Source organism: Ochlerotatus camptorhynchus, unplaced genomic scaffold (assembly GCF_037179485.1).
Source record: "Ochlerotatus camptorhynchus isolate MF236.1 unplaced genomic scaffold, CSIRO-AGI_Acam_v1.1 ptg000038l, whole genome shotgun sequence".
In the NCBI taxonomy this organism is placed as follows: Eukaryota; Metazoa; Arthropoda; class Insecta; order Diptera; family Culicidae; genus Ochlerotatus; species Ochlerotatus camptorhynchus.
In genome coordinates, this window is record NW_027040529.1 from 26,991 (window position 1) to 47,155 (window position 20,165).

The 20,165-nt window shown below is 38.1% G+C and overlaps 1 protein-coding gene across 1 annotated transcript; it reads right to left on the reverse strand.

Moving 5' to 3' along the window:
* Positions 1-1,785: 1,785 nt before the first annotated feature.
* Positions 1,786-17,154, reverse strand: LOC135711788 (dentin sialophosphoprotein-like). Its single transcript, XM_065234751.1, has 3 exons — positions 16,790-17,154; positions 3,379-3,508; positions 1,786-3,305 (listed from the first exon to the last, which is right to left on the reverse strand). Exons 1-3 carry the CDS (start codon positions 16,835-16,837, stop codon positions 1,786-1,788), a joined length of 1,698 nt encoding a protein of 565 aa, XP_065090823.1. The 5' UTR covers positions 16,838-17,154.
* Between the last annotated feature and the right edge of the window lie 3,011 nt (positions 17,155-20,165).

Sequence of the window (20,165 nt, forward strand, 5' to 3'; positions counted from 1 at the left end):
TCGCTGATTGTGACACTCTATCAGCGATTTTATGATCCGTGAGTGTTCACTCAGAGTCAGCGCTCGCGAGTCGTAAAATCGCTGATTGCGACTATCTGAAAGCGGATTTGACAGGTTTTATGTGTCAAACACTTGTTTTTCAACCTCTTCTTGTATCTAACAAGTACAAAATAACATTTTAACATCTAATGACTCCAAAATTCCAAAATCATTTTTAAAGCTAGTAAGTGGAAGCAAGACTGTCTATAAGCCATAGGATTACGGTACAGACACCCAATTCACCCAGTGTAGTTTAGAGGATGGAACCAGAGTTCATCAAGGATAGCATCAGACCACTATATAGCAAACTGGACATGAAGACTTTGGAATGTTATTCTCTACATATCAAGTTGGCCAAGGAGTATCAAATTAAATTCCAGTCTAGGGCAAAGGTGGCAGAGGAGTGCGAATCAGATAGGAAACGGAAGCTGCACGATAGGAATCTAAACAGTCTCAACGATATGATTCTAAATGAGTCTAAACGGACACGGACGACGACCGCATTGACGGAAGATGACACACCTCAACAAGGTGCTAACATATGCGGTTACAATCAAGCCAGATGTGGAGCAGATCATCATTTACGTTAAGACAGCGACTACCAAAACATTTCCATCATCAGAATATAGCATGGACTATCACATCGAACATAATCAACGACGGACAGGACTAAAGTAGCAGCAACGAAAAGGAAATTCGCATTGTCAAGGAGTTGAAATCTAAAGCAGTATATTATGTAAATGCAAATAAGGACAACGCTTACCGCGAATTCAGGTGGGTGGGGCGCACATATGAAAAATCAGTGAGTAACCAGTATTCTGAAACTCGATCATCCAGTGGTTATGTTACAGTTCGGATTTTTTACCTTTCATAGATCGTTTTGGACGTTTTATCGGCGCACACTATTGCACCATATAAATCGAATAAATTAGTGGGAAAACAATCCTTGCGTGCTAGATAGAGAAAGACGATTAAACGTCAAAAAGTTCTAATGCATCTAATACTTGCAAATGATTTGAGACAGGGAGCCCAGAATGTTCACCAAGTATAATTGTGTGGCAAGTACAATCATACTCTATGCCCGGACCGGGAATCGAAACCAGTCACCTCCGGCATGGTCTTTCTTTGTAGCTGCGTCTTTACCGATTTAGCAAAGAGAGGCCCCCTTGTTATTATTGTGTGTATGCTAAATTAAACATTAGTATAACAATATTTAAAATACGCTGTTTTTGCTAGTGAAGCTTTTATCAATTTGAGGTGTTTTTATCACCGAGAGTAGTTTTTTCATAAATTGTCTATTTTCTTTGTCTCAGACGTCATTTAGATTAAACGAGACGGTTTTGAGCTATAATTTATTGAATAATAACGAACATGAAAAATGAAAAGCCAATCAAAGGAGGGGAATGTTTGAAATTCATTTTGTTTGGCCTGGATTTGCTCCATAGGTATTTCTAAGCCCTTATACATTCTCTTCAGGGAAATGTTGATAACTATGGCAGGGCCACATGCCATGTAGTGATATTCCTACTGAATACAAAAATCACAAATTCTGTCATATAAACGCATTCAAAATTGATTGATCCATGTACACTCAATTCTGGTTTTATGCTATTTTTTTGTCTTTATTTATGATCGTGTGATCTCAAATTGCCACCAAATTTAGCACAACTTCTTTAAAATAACAAAAAATAAATCAAATAAAAATATGAGAAACGGGTACAAATCCAAATAATTTAAAATAAGCGATTACATTCGTTCTGCATCAGGATTGCCCTCACCACCTGTCTCCCCTTTACCTCCGCTAAATACTTGCTTTGCCGTATCGGCCACCTTTTTCACAGCTCTGAAAAACTTATTCATCACATCTGAAAACCAGGCAACATCTTTTTCAACTTTTTCTCCGGCATCCTCTTGCGATTCTGCCTCTCGTTTTCTTCTCTCCAACTCATCCGGCGGTAGCGTCGTTGATCGTTTGCATGGTGATCGCTTAGTACGTTGCACGTCATCTTCATTCCCAGGGGTTTCGTCCTGCGTATCTTCCCCGCCGTCGTTTGATTCAGAGTCCTGATCTTCTTCACTCGTTGAATCGCTATACTCACTACTGGATGAATCACTGTAGTAACTGGATGCGCTTGAATCACCAGAATCTGTTCCAGTGCCATTTTCATCGCCAGAGTTAGCATTGATTTCTCGTTTCCTTCTACGTTGACCAGTATGCTCTTCGCTACTCGATGAATCACTGTAATAACTGGAGTTGCTCTCATTAGAAACTTCATCTCCGGAAGTTTCACGTTTCTTTCGCTGTGCCGCATCGTTAGGTTGATCCTCATCGCTCTCTTCAGAAGGTGGTGGAGGCGGGCCTCGACCTTTTCCTTTGCGGCCACCTTTAGGACCACCACCACCACAATCGGGAGGAGGTCCCCTTGGTCGACCTGAAGGAGGACCACCTCCATCGCCATCGGGAGGCCCAGGACGCGTTCTGTTACGCGGAGGTAGATCAGTCGTAACTGTGCCCTCATCCATCTCCTGAGGTGAACGTTTCGCTCTCCGTTGACCCTCTGACTCAGGTTCAAATGAAAGCTTGCTCAATTTTGCCTCTCGAGATCCAGTAAACGTGTGAGTTTTCATGGATCCGTCGGCTTTAGCTTCTGCGCGCCTGGTGAAGTAGAAAGCTTTATTTTCCAAATTACTCAAGACCAACGATCTCTTAATTTTTGGGCTTCCAAATAACTGTTGGTCATCATTTTGCATCAAATGATCCTTTTTAATCGGTCCTTGACTTTCATCTACTGTATCAATTCGAAGTGATCGCCTGTTCCTAATACCGGGTCCATCAACCTCTTTTTCCTCCATCTTCTCCAAATGATTCGAATGACTTTCACCTTCCGTGTGCGATTTAAACAGTTCATTTTTATGTAATTCAGTATCACTGCTCACATAGGATACCTTTTGATCCATCACACTAAAAACCATTGAACGATGGAAGTTCCCAATCAACCTCCTCCTGCGCGTAGAACTCTCCGTTGTTGTCTCCGGTCCATAGTTGTTCACATTGGAAACGCTGTTTATTTTCACAATGTTCACATTGGTTCCCCCTGCAGAGTTACTGATCAATCCTGCGGCCCGCAGTGCTTCCAATACATCCAGCGAACGCTTCCTGCGCCGAACCAAATCATCCTCGACGCTGTTGAGGTTTTTCTCCGTAGCGGCATCCCCAAATCCAGTGCCCACGCCATTGCTCGTATCGAATTTCAAACCAAAGATGTCTAGTACAAAATATAAAGGAAAAGGAATGATTGAGATTGCTTTTAATAGTTTACCAAATTAAACTATACGAACCGTAAGATTGCTGCCGTTCCGATTTGACGTTCACCCCATGGTCAATGACTTCTTTGCCCTTAGCGATTGCACCAATTACAGCAATCTTGCCCTGTTCCATGATGTTCTGCTGTGCCCTCACATGGCGACGCTGTATGATGAATTATCGAAACGCAAAAACATGTTGATAATTTTTTTTTAATGTTCTATCGGCTACGGGTCTGTCCATAAAATATTTGACCAGTTTTAAGTAATGCTTTACTTTGCTTGGTTTACAGAAACTTAAAACAAGCACATTATAAGCATTGGGAGCAGACCTTAGATCGTAATATTTAAGTTTAATGTACTGTGCTTTATTTGTGCTAGAATAAAGCACAGTACATTAAACTTAAATATTTCGATCTAAGGTCTGCTCTCGGACTTGCTTATTATGCCTTCGCTTTCCTTGCTATCTCTGGTTCCTGGTTGTCTAAAGAATCTAGTGCAGGAGTATAACCATGAAGAGCATTTCCAGCCCAAAACGCAAACCGGTTAGACATGAGTGCTTCCGATTCGAATATGTTCGCTGCAACCAATGGTTGTATTTTTCATTTAAATATGATTGTTTTCTCAAGAGTAACTTTTTAAAGGGCGTATTCAAGAGATTGACTATATTTCTTCTAAAAATCATAACATAAAAATTATTGATCCGATCAAAATGACATTTGAGAAAAAGTTGTAAGTAATTAAATGTTCTTTGAGAAAAAAAAATAGACGAAAAGAAAAAAACTCAGTCGATTTTCTTAAAACATTTTATCATCGACTTTTATATTTAAAAAAAACTGCAGTAATGCCCTAAGACTTGGCAATGAGTGTTTTCAATTTTAGCTGTTTTTTTTTCAAGATATAAGGAAATCGCATAATTTTTTAATAAATTTTTATACATAAGCTTTTTTCGTAAGTCCAGCCGTTCTCAAGTTAATGCGAATTTAAAAACTAATAATTTTGAGTTTTCAACATTTTAGATCATTTTCAAAAATCGGTTCATTGCATTCATTTTGTGCATTCATTTACATTCATTTGCCCCTAACTTTTTTCATCAACAGAATTCCGCAAAATGGTGTATGGAGCTTTTGAAGGTTTTGTTATTAACTACAACTTTTGTCAAAAACTCAAATCCATATCTCTTATGCATGACGAACCAGAGCAAACAGAATCCACTGCTGTTTTTCAGTGAATGTATTTTACATTCACTGAAAAACAGTAACGAGTTCTGCCTGCTCTAATTCGTGGTGCATAAGAGATACAGATTTAAGTTCTTAACAAACGTTGTAGCTAATAACAAAACCTACAAAATTTTAATACATCATTTTGCGGAATGCTGTTGATGAAAAGAGGCAAATGAATGTAAATCATTATCCATGCCTGGTGGAAGAATTTACAAGTAAATGCTCAAATCGGTGTTGGTAAAATCATCAATCAAATGAAATTTTTCCGCTCTCATACGCTCACGGTTATGCTCATCCAGATTGCTTGTGTGTGAATAATTTAGGTGCAAATCAGTTCAGATGTGTGGAAAATCGTAAAATAAGACAATTACTGATGGACATTGGCAAGATGTTTAATGATAAATGCTTCAATTTGTGTTGTGAAAAATCCTTCTTCTGATATAAACAAACGATTTAGTTGACGTTTCCTCTCAAACTCGCGTGGTGCCCTCTAGGATGGTGGTGCATTAAAAAGGCCTATTAATTTAACAAGCTCCTTTTTTAACAATAAGGTTCCCGTTTCACCTGTGCATACAATGCCTTGGTTTTCTTTGCATGCACGTAACCTATAGCTCATACCGTAGTAGGCTGTGTATAAAAGAAAATGATTTACTTAGTTTGACAGTTGCACTATGCCGAAGTGGCAGCGTATTCATGATTTATTCCACGCGCAAATGTCGCAAAAAGACATTTCAATCGCCGTGGGAGTGTCCCGGTGGACCGGGTGGACTCGGGTTTTAGACCGAGAAAAGAAAGGACAACTATCCGCGAAGGTAGCCATAGGTCGTCCGAAGGTTATCGCTGCTATCAAAAGGAAGATTCGGGTGAATCCAGTGCGTTCAATAAGGAAAATGGCAAAGGAACACGGGATCAGTGACTTTACGGCACGGAAGATCGTAAAGGAAGATTGCGGGGCGAAGTCGAGGGCACGGAAAAAAACTCACATAATCTTAAACTTCCTTAAGCGAAAAATTCCGGTAATCCTGTTCATCGACGAGAGCATGTTCACCGTCGATCCCGTATCAAATTCCAGAACCGACCGGTATATTAGTTCTCTTCCGGTAAAAGACTTGGCCGACGAGCACAAGAACGTGTATCTGACCAAGCATCCTGCTAGCGTTATGATGTTTTGATTGGTGTCTTCCGATTCCAAAAAAAAATAGACCCGGTGTTCATTCCAGGAGGTGACAAGGTCAACACGGAGGTCTACATCGGGATTTTAAGTAAGTATGTTCTTCCGTGGATCAAAAAACAGTACGGTTCGAAGCCAAATGTTGTATTTCAACAAGATGGGGCCCCGTGCCACACCTCGAACCGCACTCAGAAATGGTTGCAAGAACATCTTCCATTCTGGGCGAAGGATATGTGGCCGCCATCCAGCCCCGATCTTAATCCGCTGGATTACTCAATAGGGCGCGTCATGAAGGCCAAGGCCTGTTCTAAACGCCACCCGAGTACAGCAAGCCTCAGACAAACATTGACCAGTACCTGGGGAGAAATGGATCCAGACTACATTATTAGAACCTACCGTGCATTCCGGAAGCGTGTGGAGGCAGTAACTGCAGCAAGTGGAAACTCGATCGATGATAATCATAGTTTAAGACTCTGAGAAACATCCCCCCTTTGAATTAATAAAAAAAACTCGAAAACGAAATTTTTGAGATTTTTTTTTTTTAATTTGACGTTGCTCAATGGTGCAAACATTATCACGCATACGGTAGAATGTAAAAATAAAGCTGAGAGTTGACTCGACACAAAAATTATACCGTTGCACATCGTTTTCGTAAAATGCCCATTACACATATCAATATATTGACAATAAATTGACATACTGACAATATTATTGAAAAGGTGATATTGAAGATGATGATTGGTGCCAAGTATTGACGAAAAGTTGATTTTAATTTCACTTTGTCAATACTCAGAAAGTATTGCTAAAAAACCGTCAATTTTGCCATCAATTCGAATATTTGAATATTGACAACATTAATGGCAATACTTTAGAAGCCTTTTTACCTCAATTTCTTCTTCTTCTTCGCATTTCAAGCTTATTGCGTATGGCATTATTAGCTTATTGCGTGCTCTCAACTTAGTGTTCTAGATGCACTTCCACAGTTATTAATTGAGAGCTTTCGATGCCTGTACCATTTTTGCATCGGTATAATTGTGTGGCAAGTCCAATCATACTGCTATGTCCAGGGAAGTCGAGAAATTTTCCAACCCGATAAATTCCTAGACCGGAACGGGAATTGAACCCAGCCACCTCCAGCATGGTCTTGCTTTGTAGCTGCGCCTTTACCGACTGAGCTAAGGGAGGCCCCCTCAATTTATTAAATTTAATATTACTTGTCTCAATTTCCCCACTCGGAAAAAAATCCGTTCCCAAAAACGGGAACGGACCGTGAACTAAAAATCACGGCCAGCTATTCAGAACAAAATTTTCTCAAATATACACCGTGAACTATGGTTCACGGCTGTGGTTCACGAATATGGGAACTCTTTTTTCCCGTGCACACAAGAAATATAGATCAGCGAACGAAAGTGTTAGAGTTAATGTTTGCATTCGGGTCCAAACAGAAACGATTGCTGGACCTGTATGTATTGAAAATACTAGCTACACACTGAATTCGGATCACCGAAGTCGGTAAAATTTGCCGGGTTTTTGAACAGCTGCAAAAATTGGAAAAAAAAATTCAAATGACCGTTACTCGAAGGAAATCAATAAAATCGACAAATTTGATTTGTATCATTAAATGGGGTTAACTAGGCCGTACATTTTTGGAATAAATTTCTAAATTTTTAAAAAATTTCACTGATTTTTAAACTTTTACCGAACAGTTCCGTAGTTCAAAAATTACCAAACAGCGGAGTCCTGGACATATATAGAAACCAATTTTCACCCAACATTTACTTATACTTGCACATTTTAAATTAATTTTCAGGATTTTTAGAATAAATAGTGTAAAATAAGAATCTATTCCAGGCCTATTATTATGTTCTCATAATGATATAAGAACTAGGTGATTAATTATAGCATCCAATTTTATTTTTGATATCACTGAACTCTCCTGTTTCGTTCGAACAATAATGTTTACCTAATGTTACCCATACATATAATGCTGAGTTTTATGATAATGATACACTAGTTTTATCATGATGAAAATCATCTTATACTTTCTGGAAAATTACTATTGATGATTATTAAAGTCAACTAATGACCAGAAGACGTGTAAGAAAATATATCATATGAACTGTATTAATGGCCACACATATAGTTTATTTATATAGTAGAGATGAACCAGCCTAAGGCTGAAAGTCTCGTTAATAAAGGAAAAAAAAAAGTTTATTTATTAACATTGGATGTACCATGAACGTGGGTTATTCTGCGTGAGCTGTAATTCCGCGGACTCGTCATTCAAATACCAAATTGGTTTACCAAATGTTGTAACTGTTTGACAGCACTCAGAAAATACATAGGACAACAGATAACATGACATGTACTTCCAAATTAATTGAATTTAATCAAATCGATTACCGAGTGCGCGGAATAACTACACGTGTGGAATAACCTCGGGAATAACCCACGTTCACGCTACGCAGTTTCCCAAATAGAAACTATCATGCTGATGTTTTGGTAAATAACCATAAATGAAAATCATGCATACAATAATTAATTTTCGTTACTGGTAGGTATCCCAAGTAACAATTAGGGTTTTATGGGGGTTTTGTAGACTATGAATTAGACTTGTAGCATGTTTTAAAACCGTGATAAAACTTGCAATGTTTCTTGGGATGTGAAACGCTGATAGTATTTATTTTATTTTAAAGTAAAAAAAAATAACATGATTATGCTTGTGATTTTGTAGAAAATGTACATCCATATAAACGAAGCCTGGGGGATTGGTGAGTGTAAAAAGATACATTTTTTATTTAGTTTGAAATTGATTTTAAATCACACACGAAGATTAAAACAAATGGCAACACTGCATGCCTCGCTGCATGCGCGAAGGTACTGTGTGAGTCAGCCCATCTAAATGACATACGTTCTCCCTCCTCTTGGGTAGGGGAAGAATATTGACAAAGTGAAATGAAAATCAGTTTTCAACAATACTCGTCATCAATCCATCGTCATCAATATTACAATTTCAATAATATTGTCAGTATTTCAATTTACTGTCAATATATTGACCCGTGTAACGAGCACTTTAGCGTGTTGTCATTAATGTTGTCAATATTTATGTATTGATAATATTGTAAGGAAAATTGACAATACGATGTTTGTCAATATATTGACATGTGTAATGGGCGCTTAAAAAGAGAAAATATGGTTTGCTATCTCTCTGCACTCTTCACGACACGTAGTAGTGACGGTAGTTTCGGGTCGCGTTCGGGTTTGGTTAGAATTGTAGCTAGTGAGCTTTGTTAGCTTGATATTCGTAGCTATGAGATCACAGCTTGTAATACCATCAGCAGTTGCTTGCTTGTTGATTTTTGTCTGCAAAAATCAAGCGTGGTGAAATTAGATTTTTTTATATTTTCCCAACACTGACCCAAATAATCAACAAACCCGCCAAAGTGTCTTTTTTTCAGGCCTCTTTTAGCTGTATACCTGGGTAGAATTGTGTATATCAAAACAGAGGCTACAAACATAAACAGGTACCCACGATATCACAGCTGGAAGTTCTTCACCTGTTCCATTCGGTTCATCTCTCTTAAATTTTCAAGATAAAAAGCAAGTAATTTTTTGATCATGGATAATAATGCCAAGTGCTATAACCCTCCACTCAAATCAAAGAAGTGTAGTTCAGAAACAAGAAACTTGTCAGATAGAGTGATCGAAAAACTGAAATGTTTCAGTTGTAAAATATGATGGAATTCAGCTAGATATGAAGCAAACTTCTACCACAGACAAACAGACATAACACATTGAATATTTCTCACTGTAAAACATCGTCGCTAAAACATTACCGCCATCTGTTGAGTACACTGTGGTGGGTAGTACGCTGAACAGATGGCGGTAGTGTGTAAATGTCAAACGCAAGGGAATTGACTATGCGCGCCACAGGTGGCGGTACTACCAACTACGATACTTTTAAATTGACCGTTAAATGCTTGTTCAATGAACAACTTGCGAGTGTTATGTCTGTTTGTCTGTGCTTCTACCATTGGTATACTCCAAACAACTGTATGACTGGGCAAATAGTCGTAAAGAGGATCTTCAAACAAACATTACATATTTCTACTTAAGAACACAAAAAGACCGACAAGAAATTCGATCCGATTTTTTAAGAAAGTAAAACCATTTCCTGGAACACTTAAATGTCCTTGCTATAATCCAGTTTCAAACAACCAAATTGCAAAAAATATATTCTGTCATTCTAATGATCCAATGTACGAAACCACATTTTGTGGCTGGACTTATATTAGAAAATGGTCTATAATATTGAAAATTAATAATTGTTGCATTTTTAAAATCGAATTAACTAGAGAACGGTTAGACATAGGAAAAAAAATTACATGTGCAAATTTATCAAAAAAAAATCTTAAATTCCAAATAAATTATTTTTTCACTTAGAAACACGCAATTTACATTTATTTTGAAAATCAAAAAAAAATCGAAAAAAAAACATTAAATGTTTTGAAGCAATTTACCAGCTTATTTACACACTTCACTAAATTTTAAGGCATTCTTTACAATAGAAAATTATAGAAATAGAAGTGGGGTTGTTTTGAGAAAGTTTATTTTTTCAAAAATGCATAACTTTTGAACCACTCCAAATGAAAGATAGTTAAAAATATTTGTAAGAAAAATAATGTTATAAAAAATTGAATTTTTTATTGAAAAAAAAAATCTGTTTGTTTTTTTATGATTTTCATGGTTTGTAGACAGAGGGCTCAATATGTTTTTAATTTTTACCTGCAAATTTAGGCTTTTTTACACAACATGTCGAACAATCAGCGATGTGTTTTTTTTTTGCTTTTGAGTTATATTTTTTATGTTTTTGTTCAATGCGACTAGACTTCCAAGCGTCTCCATTGATTTATAGCGACTGTAACATGGTCATAGCTGTTCAAAATTTACCCACCAGGTAGCGCTAGTGAGCAAACTTTAGTATGACTCAGTTCTACTAATCCTGACCAGAGGAAAAGCATTTGTCTTTAGCAATCTATTTTACAAAGCTCTTCAGCTTAGCTAGACATTTCAGATAGACTAAAGTTTAGTTAAAAAATTGCTCACTACGAGGTGCCAATTGAGCAAAATAGTCTCATTTTTCTTATAGTTCGCGTCTTTGACATAGTTATTCATGTAAATAAATCTCTCTAATGACAGATACTGTCGTTCAAAATAAGCTCACTAGGAGGCATTAGTGAGCAAAATATTATTTTCACTGAATTCTACATATCCTGATCATATGGAAAGCTCTCGTCTTTGGTAAAGTTCTTCAGGTGAGCTAGTCTTTCCAGATAGCGGATAATTTAATTAAAAAATGTATCACTAGTGAGCAAAATTAAAATTAAAAATAGTAAAGTGCCTCATTGCCCCGTAACGTTGGTAGATCACCTTTTAGTGTTATGTTACGGGACGTAAGATCTATCAGCGAATCCTAGTCCTGAATACTTCAAACTAGGGGAAAAGGATTTTTCAGTAATCGATGGAACACATCTTAGTCCTTGTTACTTTTAATGCCTTGTTTTTTTATAATCCATTTATTTTTCAAGGCTCAAATGCGTTAGCTTTGCGGAGCCGAATATTTTTTACATGATTGTGTTTACATACTGGTGATTTTTAAAGAGTGAATATCACATTTATGTTAGTAGAACGGGGGCCGATTACTCGCGGCTTACTAGAGATTAGGAATTACATTTACTGATCATTTGGAGGGAGGACAAGGGAAAGCATTTTGAACTAATTTAAAACTTAAACGTAAAGGATGACTAAAACACAAAACATTAAACACATACATCAATAGCTTTAAGAAAGTAGTAAATAAGCTTCATAAAGTCGATATCACGGCAAGCCAAGACGTCTCTAATTGGCTTAAAGGGTTGTTTTCCTCGGACCCTAAGGGAATCACATAGAACGGATCTCGCCTCATGATGCAAGGAGCAGGACCAAACAACATGCTCGATGTCGTGATAACCGTTTCCACAGGTGCACAAGTTGCTGTCGGCAAGCGTAATACCATAGAGGTAACTCTAAGACCACTGGGTCCCGAAGAAAATCATTATTATTTTTGGCTCACTCAGTACCAAAACAACGGTCCCAAGCAGTCCCAAGCTATTTCACTAACCCCTGCATGTTCTGCATGAATCCACACACCCCTGATGTTATCTGTCAAACTTTCATAGCGAATCAAAACAAACATAGTGTAGTAATAGAATTTCAACTAGAATAGGGTACGTTAATCGTTTGCTTGGGACCAATAGGCTACTAAAGTGGTGAGCCAATTTAAAATCGTTAGTTTCGTATTGATTGTTGGTAATACCACAAACGAAGTGACAGACGGAGCGGCTCGAAAACTTTGGTGACTAACCTGCTATTGCAATTTTTCAGTGTACCACATGGCAACACCACTACTACTGGATTGTACCACATGGCAACACTACTATTGGATTGAACTAGCATTTTCACCAAATGTACTAGAATATTTTGGTTCTATCTCTTTCACTCTACTCAAAACTGAAATGCATAAAAAAATGACAAAATGATACGCACTCTTTGCACACTGTCAAAGAATCATTGTACACAAAATCAACTTTGTTCAAATCAAAACAAAAAAACTAACCCATCTGGTGGATGATGGCACAAGCTTCCAAGAAAATTCTATTACAGTGAACCACATTATTTAAATGGATTTCTTCGCCAGTAAGTCGTCTGTCACTTCGTTTGTGGTAATACGGAAGAGGTGGGCGTTTAACGAACAGTGATTGGACATGAGCCTGGACATTACACGAATAAAATCACGACTCATATCCAACCCTTTGAACCAGGGTTTGATCGACACCTGTGGGACAATAGAATGTAGCCATCTTCCCAGATCACCATCATTCCACTTTTGTTGCCAGTTGGTGAGGACTTGCTGACGAGAAATCGTGAAAAATTCGTGGTAGGCGATTTGTCGCTCGTAAATATCGCCTTCCATAGCGCCCACCTTGGCCAGCGAGTCCGCTTTCTCATTGCCCGGGATAGAGCAATGAGAAGGGGCCCATACCAAGGTGATGAAATGCGAGCTGTTTGATAAAGCACTCAATGACGATCGTATTTCCTGGAGGAAATACGCCGAGTGCTTCATCGGCCTCATTGAACGCATAGCCTCCAGGGAGCTTAGGCTATCCGTAAAAATGAAATAATGGTCAGGTGGAAGTGAGTGAGTACGATATAGCTGCTAGTTCAGCAACGTATACCGAACACGGCTTTTGAAGCTTGTATGAGGCGCTATGAAGATCGTGGAATACTCCAAAACAAGTGGACGCATTTATCACCGACCCATCTATGAAAAATCTCTTCTCGGTGGGGACGTCGCGGTATTTGTTCGCAAAAATAGTTGGGACAATCAGGGAACGGTGAGGCTCTGGAATTCCTTGAATCTCCTGCCTCATTGTGAGATCGAATCTCACGTAAGAACAACGGAAATGATGGGCGACAGCGCGATTGGGGTTGAACGAGGAGGGGCCGATGTTCAGAGTCATGTACTCGTAGTACAAGTTCATGAATTGTGTTTGAGGATTCCGCTTTAGCAGCTTCTCAAAGTTTTCGATCACCAGCGGGTTCATGGCTTCACTGCGGATGAGGAACCGGAACGATAAATCCGCAAAACGATTTGTTAAGGGGAGGACGCCCACAAGAACTTCAAGACTCAAGGTATGCGTCGATTGCATACAACCTAGCGCGATTCGAATGCAACGATATTGAATCCTTTGGATCTTCAATATGTGCGTCCCCCCCCCCCCCCCCCGCCGATTGAAAGCAAAAGCTACCGTACTCCAAACTCGAGAGAAGTGTGGTCTTGTACAGTCTTATCAGATATTTATTCCGGATGGGCTCCCCATGAAGTGCCGGTAATGGAACGAAGGAAATTGATTCGCTGTTGGCATCCCTGCCTCAGCTACGCTATGTGTTTTCCCCAAGTGCACTTGGAATCGAGCCAGACACCTAAATACTTAAACGACATGCAGTGAGTGATTGTTCTACCCATAAGTTGAAGCTGAAACTGAAAAGCTGTTTTCTCCGGAGAGAATTCGATACCCAGATTCATTGCCCAAGTAGACAAATTATCCAAGGTATCTTGCAATGGTCCTTGCAGGTCCGGTGCTATTGGTCCAACCACGGAAACCACGCCGTCATCTGCAAGCTGCCTTAGCGTGCAATTTTCGGCCAGACAATCATCAATGTCTTTTACATACAAATTGTACAAGAGGGGACTTAAACATGAGCCTTGTGGAAGAACCATGTAGCTGACTCGTGCAATTTCAGAGGTCATTCGTTTCTCGGACAACAAATTAAACAGGAAATTGTTGATAATCGGAGAAAGCCTTATGTCTTGTTGGTAGTGGCAAAACTTGGTTTTGTCCATCGAGGATGATCTTGAAACAAGTAAAAAATGAATTAGTTAGTCTGCATCTATGTGATTCCTAATCTTCTATTCGTTGTTCCCTAGATTTAAGTGGTTAAGACTAGGGTTCTGATGCATGGTCATAATCGGTGTCATTCCTGAATTGTGTTGCTAAGGCATCCAAATTTGACTGACAAAGGGGTGCGCCTTTGGAGGGTTTTTCAATACTCCGAAGGGTATAAAAAGCGGGACCATTCAATTAGAGTCGGATCCTTGCGATAAATGCAAGAATGACAACTGTAAAAGAAATCGAATATTTGATCATTTCTCAGTAGTGATGGAGTAATACGACTTGCACTAAACTAAGGACACGGGATATAATACAATAGATCAAATTACTGGTCGCAGTGGTGTTAGGTCCCGAACAGAGGAAAAAAATAAAGCCTCATTTCTTATTATCCCGGCCGTGTAGAAACTTCACATCTTCGCGATAGTTATTCATTTGAGTAAAAAACGTTAGATAGAGGGTAATTCAAAAAATTGCTCACTACAGTCAAAAAGTCCACTACAGTGGTAATGACGTTTTGATATCTGTAAAATTGCATGATTTCTTTAAGTACATCATCATTTTGTAATTGCGGATCTTAAAACTAGGTGTTGCATGACCAGTTTTGGCTTTGCTTTGATTCACCAATTTAGGATTTTCGAACCGATGTTTTTTGAATAGGGTAAACGGTCATGTTCCTATTTTTCCCACGTTTTGACGATGTTTCACGTTGTTTACAATTTTGAGATGTTCAGTTGCGTTCAGCTTGTTGGTACAAATCACATTCATCGGTGTACATAAACATGTTGACCACAAAATACACGAATATTGTAATTTAATCGGTTTTCTGAAGTGTGGCCAAAATAGGAACCTAGGGCCAAAATACTGGTGTACTTCTCTTATGCGATTTCCTAGGTGTCCGACTTTCTATTAGTTTTAAACACAAGGTAAACAGAAAGAGATCAGTTCTACAGCCATCGAGTTCAATGATATGAGTAATTCGTACCCCTCAAAAATATGCGAATATTAAGAATAACAATTAAGAATAACAATAAGTGCAAGTAGAATGAACGGAACACGAAATCTCAAAAGGGAGAATCAGAAAATAGCATCAGACAGAGAAAGTTGATTAAATGTAAAATAAACTCATTCGTACACGGTAAGAAAAAAGTTCCCAACGGCCAGTTGACTTTTACCTACTTTTGACTAGTTTGTCTAATTTTCTCCTTCTATGTTGTCAAAAACGGAGGACCAAAACCACCCCACAGGGATAGTAAAGTGTGGGAGCCCATCGTTAAGCATTATCATATTCACATACTTTTGGGTACAATTAACTTACTTTTGAGTAGAAAGCTAATGGAAAATGCCATACGAATTCCACACATGTAAATGAAAACTACTTTGACCCCCTTCCCTCTACCAACTTTTTGGTTCCTGCACCATAGTGCCAAGATGAGTGAAAAGAACTTACATTGGGTTCTTTTTTCTTAGCATATACGTTGGATTGGAGCTAGCTGCAAAACACATCACGTTCGATCAAACTGACTGACTACACGGAAAACAAAACATAGGTTTTGAACATTTTTCAAGATTACTAAGGCTGTGTTCTAAAGGTGAATTAAATTAAACTTAAATTTGACCGCTGTAAACTTTTCAAATAAACCTGCTATTCCAGCAGACTTATTTCTGCACGACCATGAATCAATCTTAACAAACACCTTCTCAAAAATCGGACGATCAACAACAGAGGGATTTCCGAACACTATAATTTATTTTCGAAGTGTAAAGTTTAAGTGAAAATTCATCAAATGGAACACAGCCTTACATCTGTGATTCTCGTTAGTAAAAGTGAAAAATCGGTAGTTTCGAACCTTTGTTCTGTGAATCGGTAGGCATCACAAAAATTGGATTCAACTTTCAGAGGAAACTAGTAGAACCTAATGAGTTTGAAGATACTTGCAACAAAAGAAGGAAGGATCTTCCAGGACAGGTTGGATGAAATGTCTAGGAGATGTTGGGAGAAACTTTCATGCCAAGTTTGACGAATTCTATCCGGTCACCAGATAAACATATTTTCTGATTGCTGGGAATTCCCGAGAAGAGCCACCAGCTGCTTCCGATTCCCGGGTATCCAAAAATGGCCCGGAAATGGAAATACTCTGCAGACCATAGACTTTCTCAGATTTTAATAAGGGAAATATTATTATTGCCGAAGCCGAGCAATACCTTAAGCTGTTATCGTCAAGTGGTAAAAAAAGTCTTAGAGCACTCACATTTGGCCAATAGATGCTCTGAAACATCCACATGCCAAAGTTGAGCTTTCAAGGACATTTTTTACCCCCATGACGGTAATAGGTTAAGGTATTGCCGAAGCCGTCATTTAGCCTAATTGTTTGTTATGGGCATTCATTCACATTTTTGCAAAAAAGTGCCATTTTGGATATGGTGATTTTTTTTTAAAATGACGTTTTAATTATGTAAAACCAGTTTCATATTTTTATAATTAATTCCCCTAATGGAATTGTTTGATGGCAATTGAAATTTCCCAAAAAATAAAAAATAAAAAACAGACACTCTTAACTCACATCAGTTCCAACCGCACAAAGCACAACAAATATCAAAACTTTGCTCATAGCCACTTGTCACTTGGCCGTGTGTTCCGTTCTCTGTTCTCCGATGAATACTAAATCACTGTCGGATGGCTTATTTAGACATACTAAGCGCATCCATCAGGGGGCCATATCATTTATAACAGGGAAATGGAAATTTCATCTTGATTGCTTACGACACCTAACCGGAAGCCAATGGGACACATTATACGGCGGTGTGGCTCATGTGTTCGCTATCGGTCTCAACCGGTGATAAGATCCATTTGGCAGAATTTTACCTTTCCGTTGCATGTCCGGAGCCAATAGCTTTTGTGTGTGTTCGAACAAGTGCAGTGCTACAATTACGCAACTTCATTGGACGCTGATTGGTTTGTTGATAATTCAACAATCAAAGGTTTTACATCTTTTTTTTTATATTAATGTTAGAAATTCCCATTGGAATGTTGTGGTAAATGCTGAAACTAACTGCCTCAGATTGTTTTCTGTTCACACATTAATAAGGCTCTCTACCGAATGTCAAGATTCCTGACTTCCAAGGGGCAACCCGGTGCAGCGTCATCACTATAATATCTTGAAGCTTGAAGCTTAACTGAATCATCTCCGCAAACTAATCATTGTAATTGCCACCAATTTAACTGAAATATAGGGTGGTCTAAATATACTTTAGATGATAATTTTGACGGAACAATAAACACACTTGTAAAGTTTTGATTATCTAAGGATTTTCGATTAAAACGACCACTTTATATTTCATTCATATATTGATGGGCCACACTTCTGAACATCCTTTAATTTCAAGACGTTATGGGTGACAAGATCAATTGCAGATCATTGAATAAATTATTCCTTCTCAGTCAATCAACAAAGGCTTTCATCTGTGTATGAATCCAAGATTTTATGCACCTTTGTGTTCATTTTCCGCATCGCTGGCCCATTGAGCGATGACAATAATTGAAAGGTTGTTGACAAACTGCTGAACTCCACTCTGCCATTTATCGGCTATGCAATCTCGACACCCATTGAGGTGTAATGAAAATATAACATGCATCTCGTAAACTGCACTGCGCATATCGAGACCCGGAGATGACGGCAATGAACCTGAGGTTTGTTTTTTTAATGCTTCCGTGGGGGTTGCACGGAATAAGTGGATCCCAAAGCAGTAGTCATCAAAGCTGCGCTTCGTGGGCTATATGTGAATGCGATCCTCCAGATTGATAGCTGCACCCTGTAGATCAGTGTAAATAACTGAACTGTGAATAATGTGGATGATCTTTGACTTAAAGCGAAGACATCATATCAAAAGACTGGCAACTTTGCCAGAATTCAAGCGACAGACACAAACCTTTCCTCTGAGGTAGTAATCTTTGATATCAAATTCGTTCAAAGCATTTACATTTGAGTGACATGATGTGATTGTGCCTGCCTTATAGCGGTCGCTTGAGAAATGAAAGAGTTGCCAGTCTTCTTGATATGTTGTCTTCACTTATGTTCGTCCTTTAAGATGATGCCTCACATAGACTAGTCAGTAAAGGCACGGTTGAACCAAGCTGGAGGTTGCGGGTTCGATTCCCGGTCCGGTCGAGGAAATCATTCGGATTGGAAATTTTCTCCACTTCTCTGGGCATAGAGTATCATTATGCTACCACTATGCAAATTCCTACATTGGTTGGCAAGGAAGCTCTCAATTAATAACAGTGGAATTGCATCTAGAACACTAAGCCAGCAAAATGCTCGCTACAGAAGCTGCAGGACTGGTAGCAATCTATGCTGCCAAAAATAATGATTTTAGTGACTATGTTGAAGAAATAAGTGACAAAATAGTGACTTATAGTAGTAAACAGGCTTGCAATTGCTCATTTCAGCTAAAATGCTAGTTTTCGTAATTATGAAACTTTGGGATACTATAATTTTTATTTGTAAGAAGCAAGAAGAGGTGGTAAAGTTTGTGTATGACACATATAATTTGTCAATTTTGCTTTCAGAAGGTCACAACTAGCGATTTTATGATCGCTGATTGCTCGCTCATCGCGTTGCTCATCGTTACAGCTAATCGCTATTGTGACCATCTGAAAGCTAAATTGACAGGTTTTATGTGTCATACACACACTTTACCTTCTTTTTTTGCATCTTGTAAATAAGAATTATCATTGAAATATCTCATAGCTTCATAAATCCGAAAAATACCATTTTAGCTGTAATGAGCATTTGCGAGCTTGGTAGTAAAACAAAGTGATTTAAAAGTTACCTAAGTTACACACTAAATAAATGTTTGATCATTAAGAACCATTCAATAAGTTTCTCAGAGATTACCTAGCCCGTGGCTAAAATCTCCTTAACAAAGATTAAAAAAAAAATCAATCAGTATATTATAAACACCAATATGAACTATTAGAGCAAAAGATCAATAGAAAGTTTATGACAAACCCACGGTATTAGTCAGGGTGTCTACTACCTGAAAAAATAGGAAACCCGGTAATCCTAGGAAATTTTATTTTTCATGCAAATACAGGGAAGCCTCAGAGAATATTCAAAAACAAATAACATTTTTGTTCTAGAATATGCATATCTCCCTCAAATTTTAAATTTGAACAAGATGGACTAAACAACTGTAATACTCCAAGAAAATTTCAAAAATCTGGAGTAAAATTCCTAAACGGTTATAAAGGCTCATGGAATTTTACTATAATTTCTACGGACCTCATACTGGGACTTCTGGGAATCATTGAAAAAAGCATCAAGTGCAATCTGCTTTCAAGGTATTTCTGATAAATTTAGATTCCATTTGAAGCCTGAGATAGTTTTGGGTAGAATTTCAAGAAAACCCTGATTTGAATTTAAAGTAATTTTTAAGGAAAATCAAAGGAACTTCTGGGGAGCAGATCTCCTGAAAACTTCGGAAGAAAATTCCAGCGCATTCTGAAGATAATTTCAAGAAATTTGTGGTATCGAATCCGGAGAATAAGCCATTGATTTTTTTTAGAGATTACTTAGGGAGTGAGGTGGATGCTTACAAGAGATCTCCATAGGAATTCGGAAAATAATTCCAGGAGAGTTTTCTAACTAAATTATTAGGAGAAATCTAAGAAATTTGTGAGGAGAAATGCAAATGGAGACTTTCAATAAGAGTAGAATTCCACAGGATCCAAAGGTGAGGTTCAAAAAGAAATCTTAAATGAGTTCAATGAACATTCTGAGAATTCTCCAAACCGTTTCTTACTCAGGAGGATTTTAAGGTAACTCCGAGGAAAATTCAATTAAAATTTAATTCGGAGTATAGTTCGTACGAAATGGTGAGGAATATTGCAATGGAATTGCGAAAAACATTGAAAGCATATTCTGGTGATATTTTTTA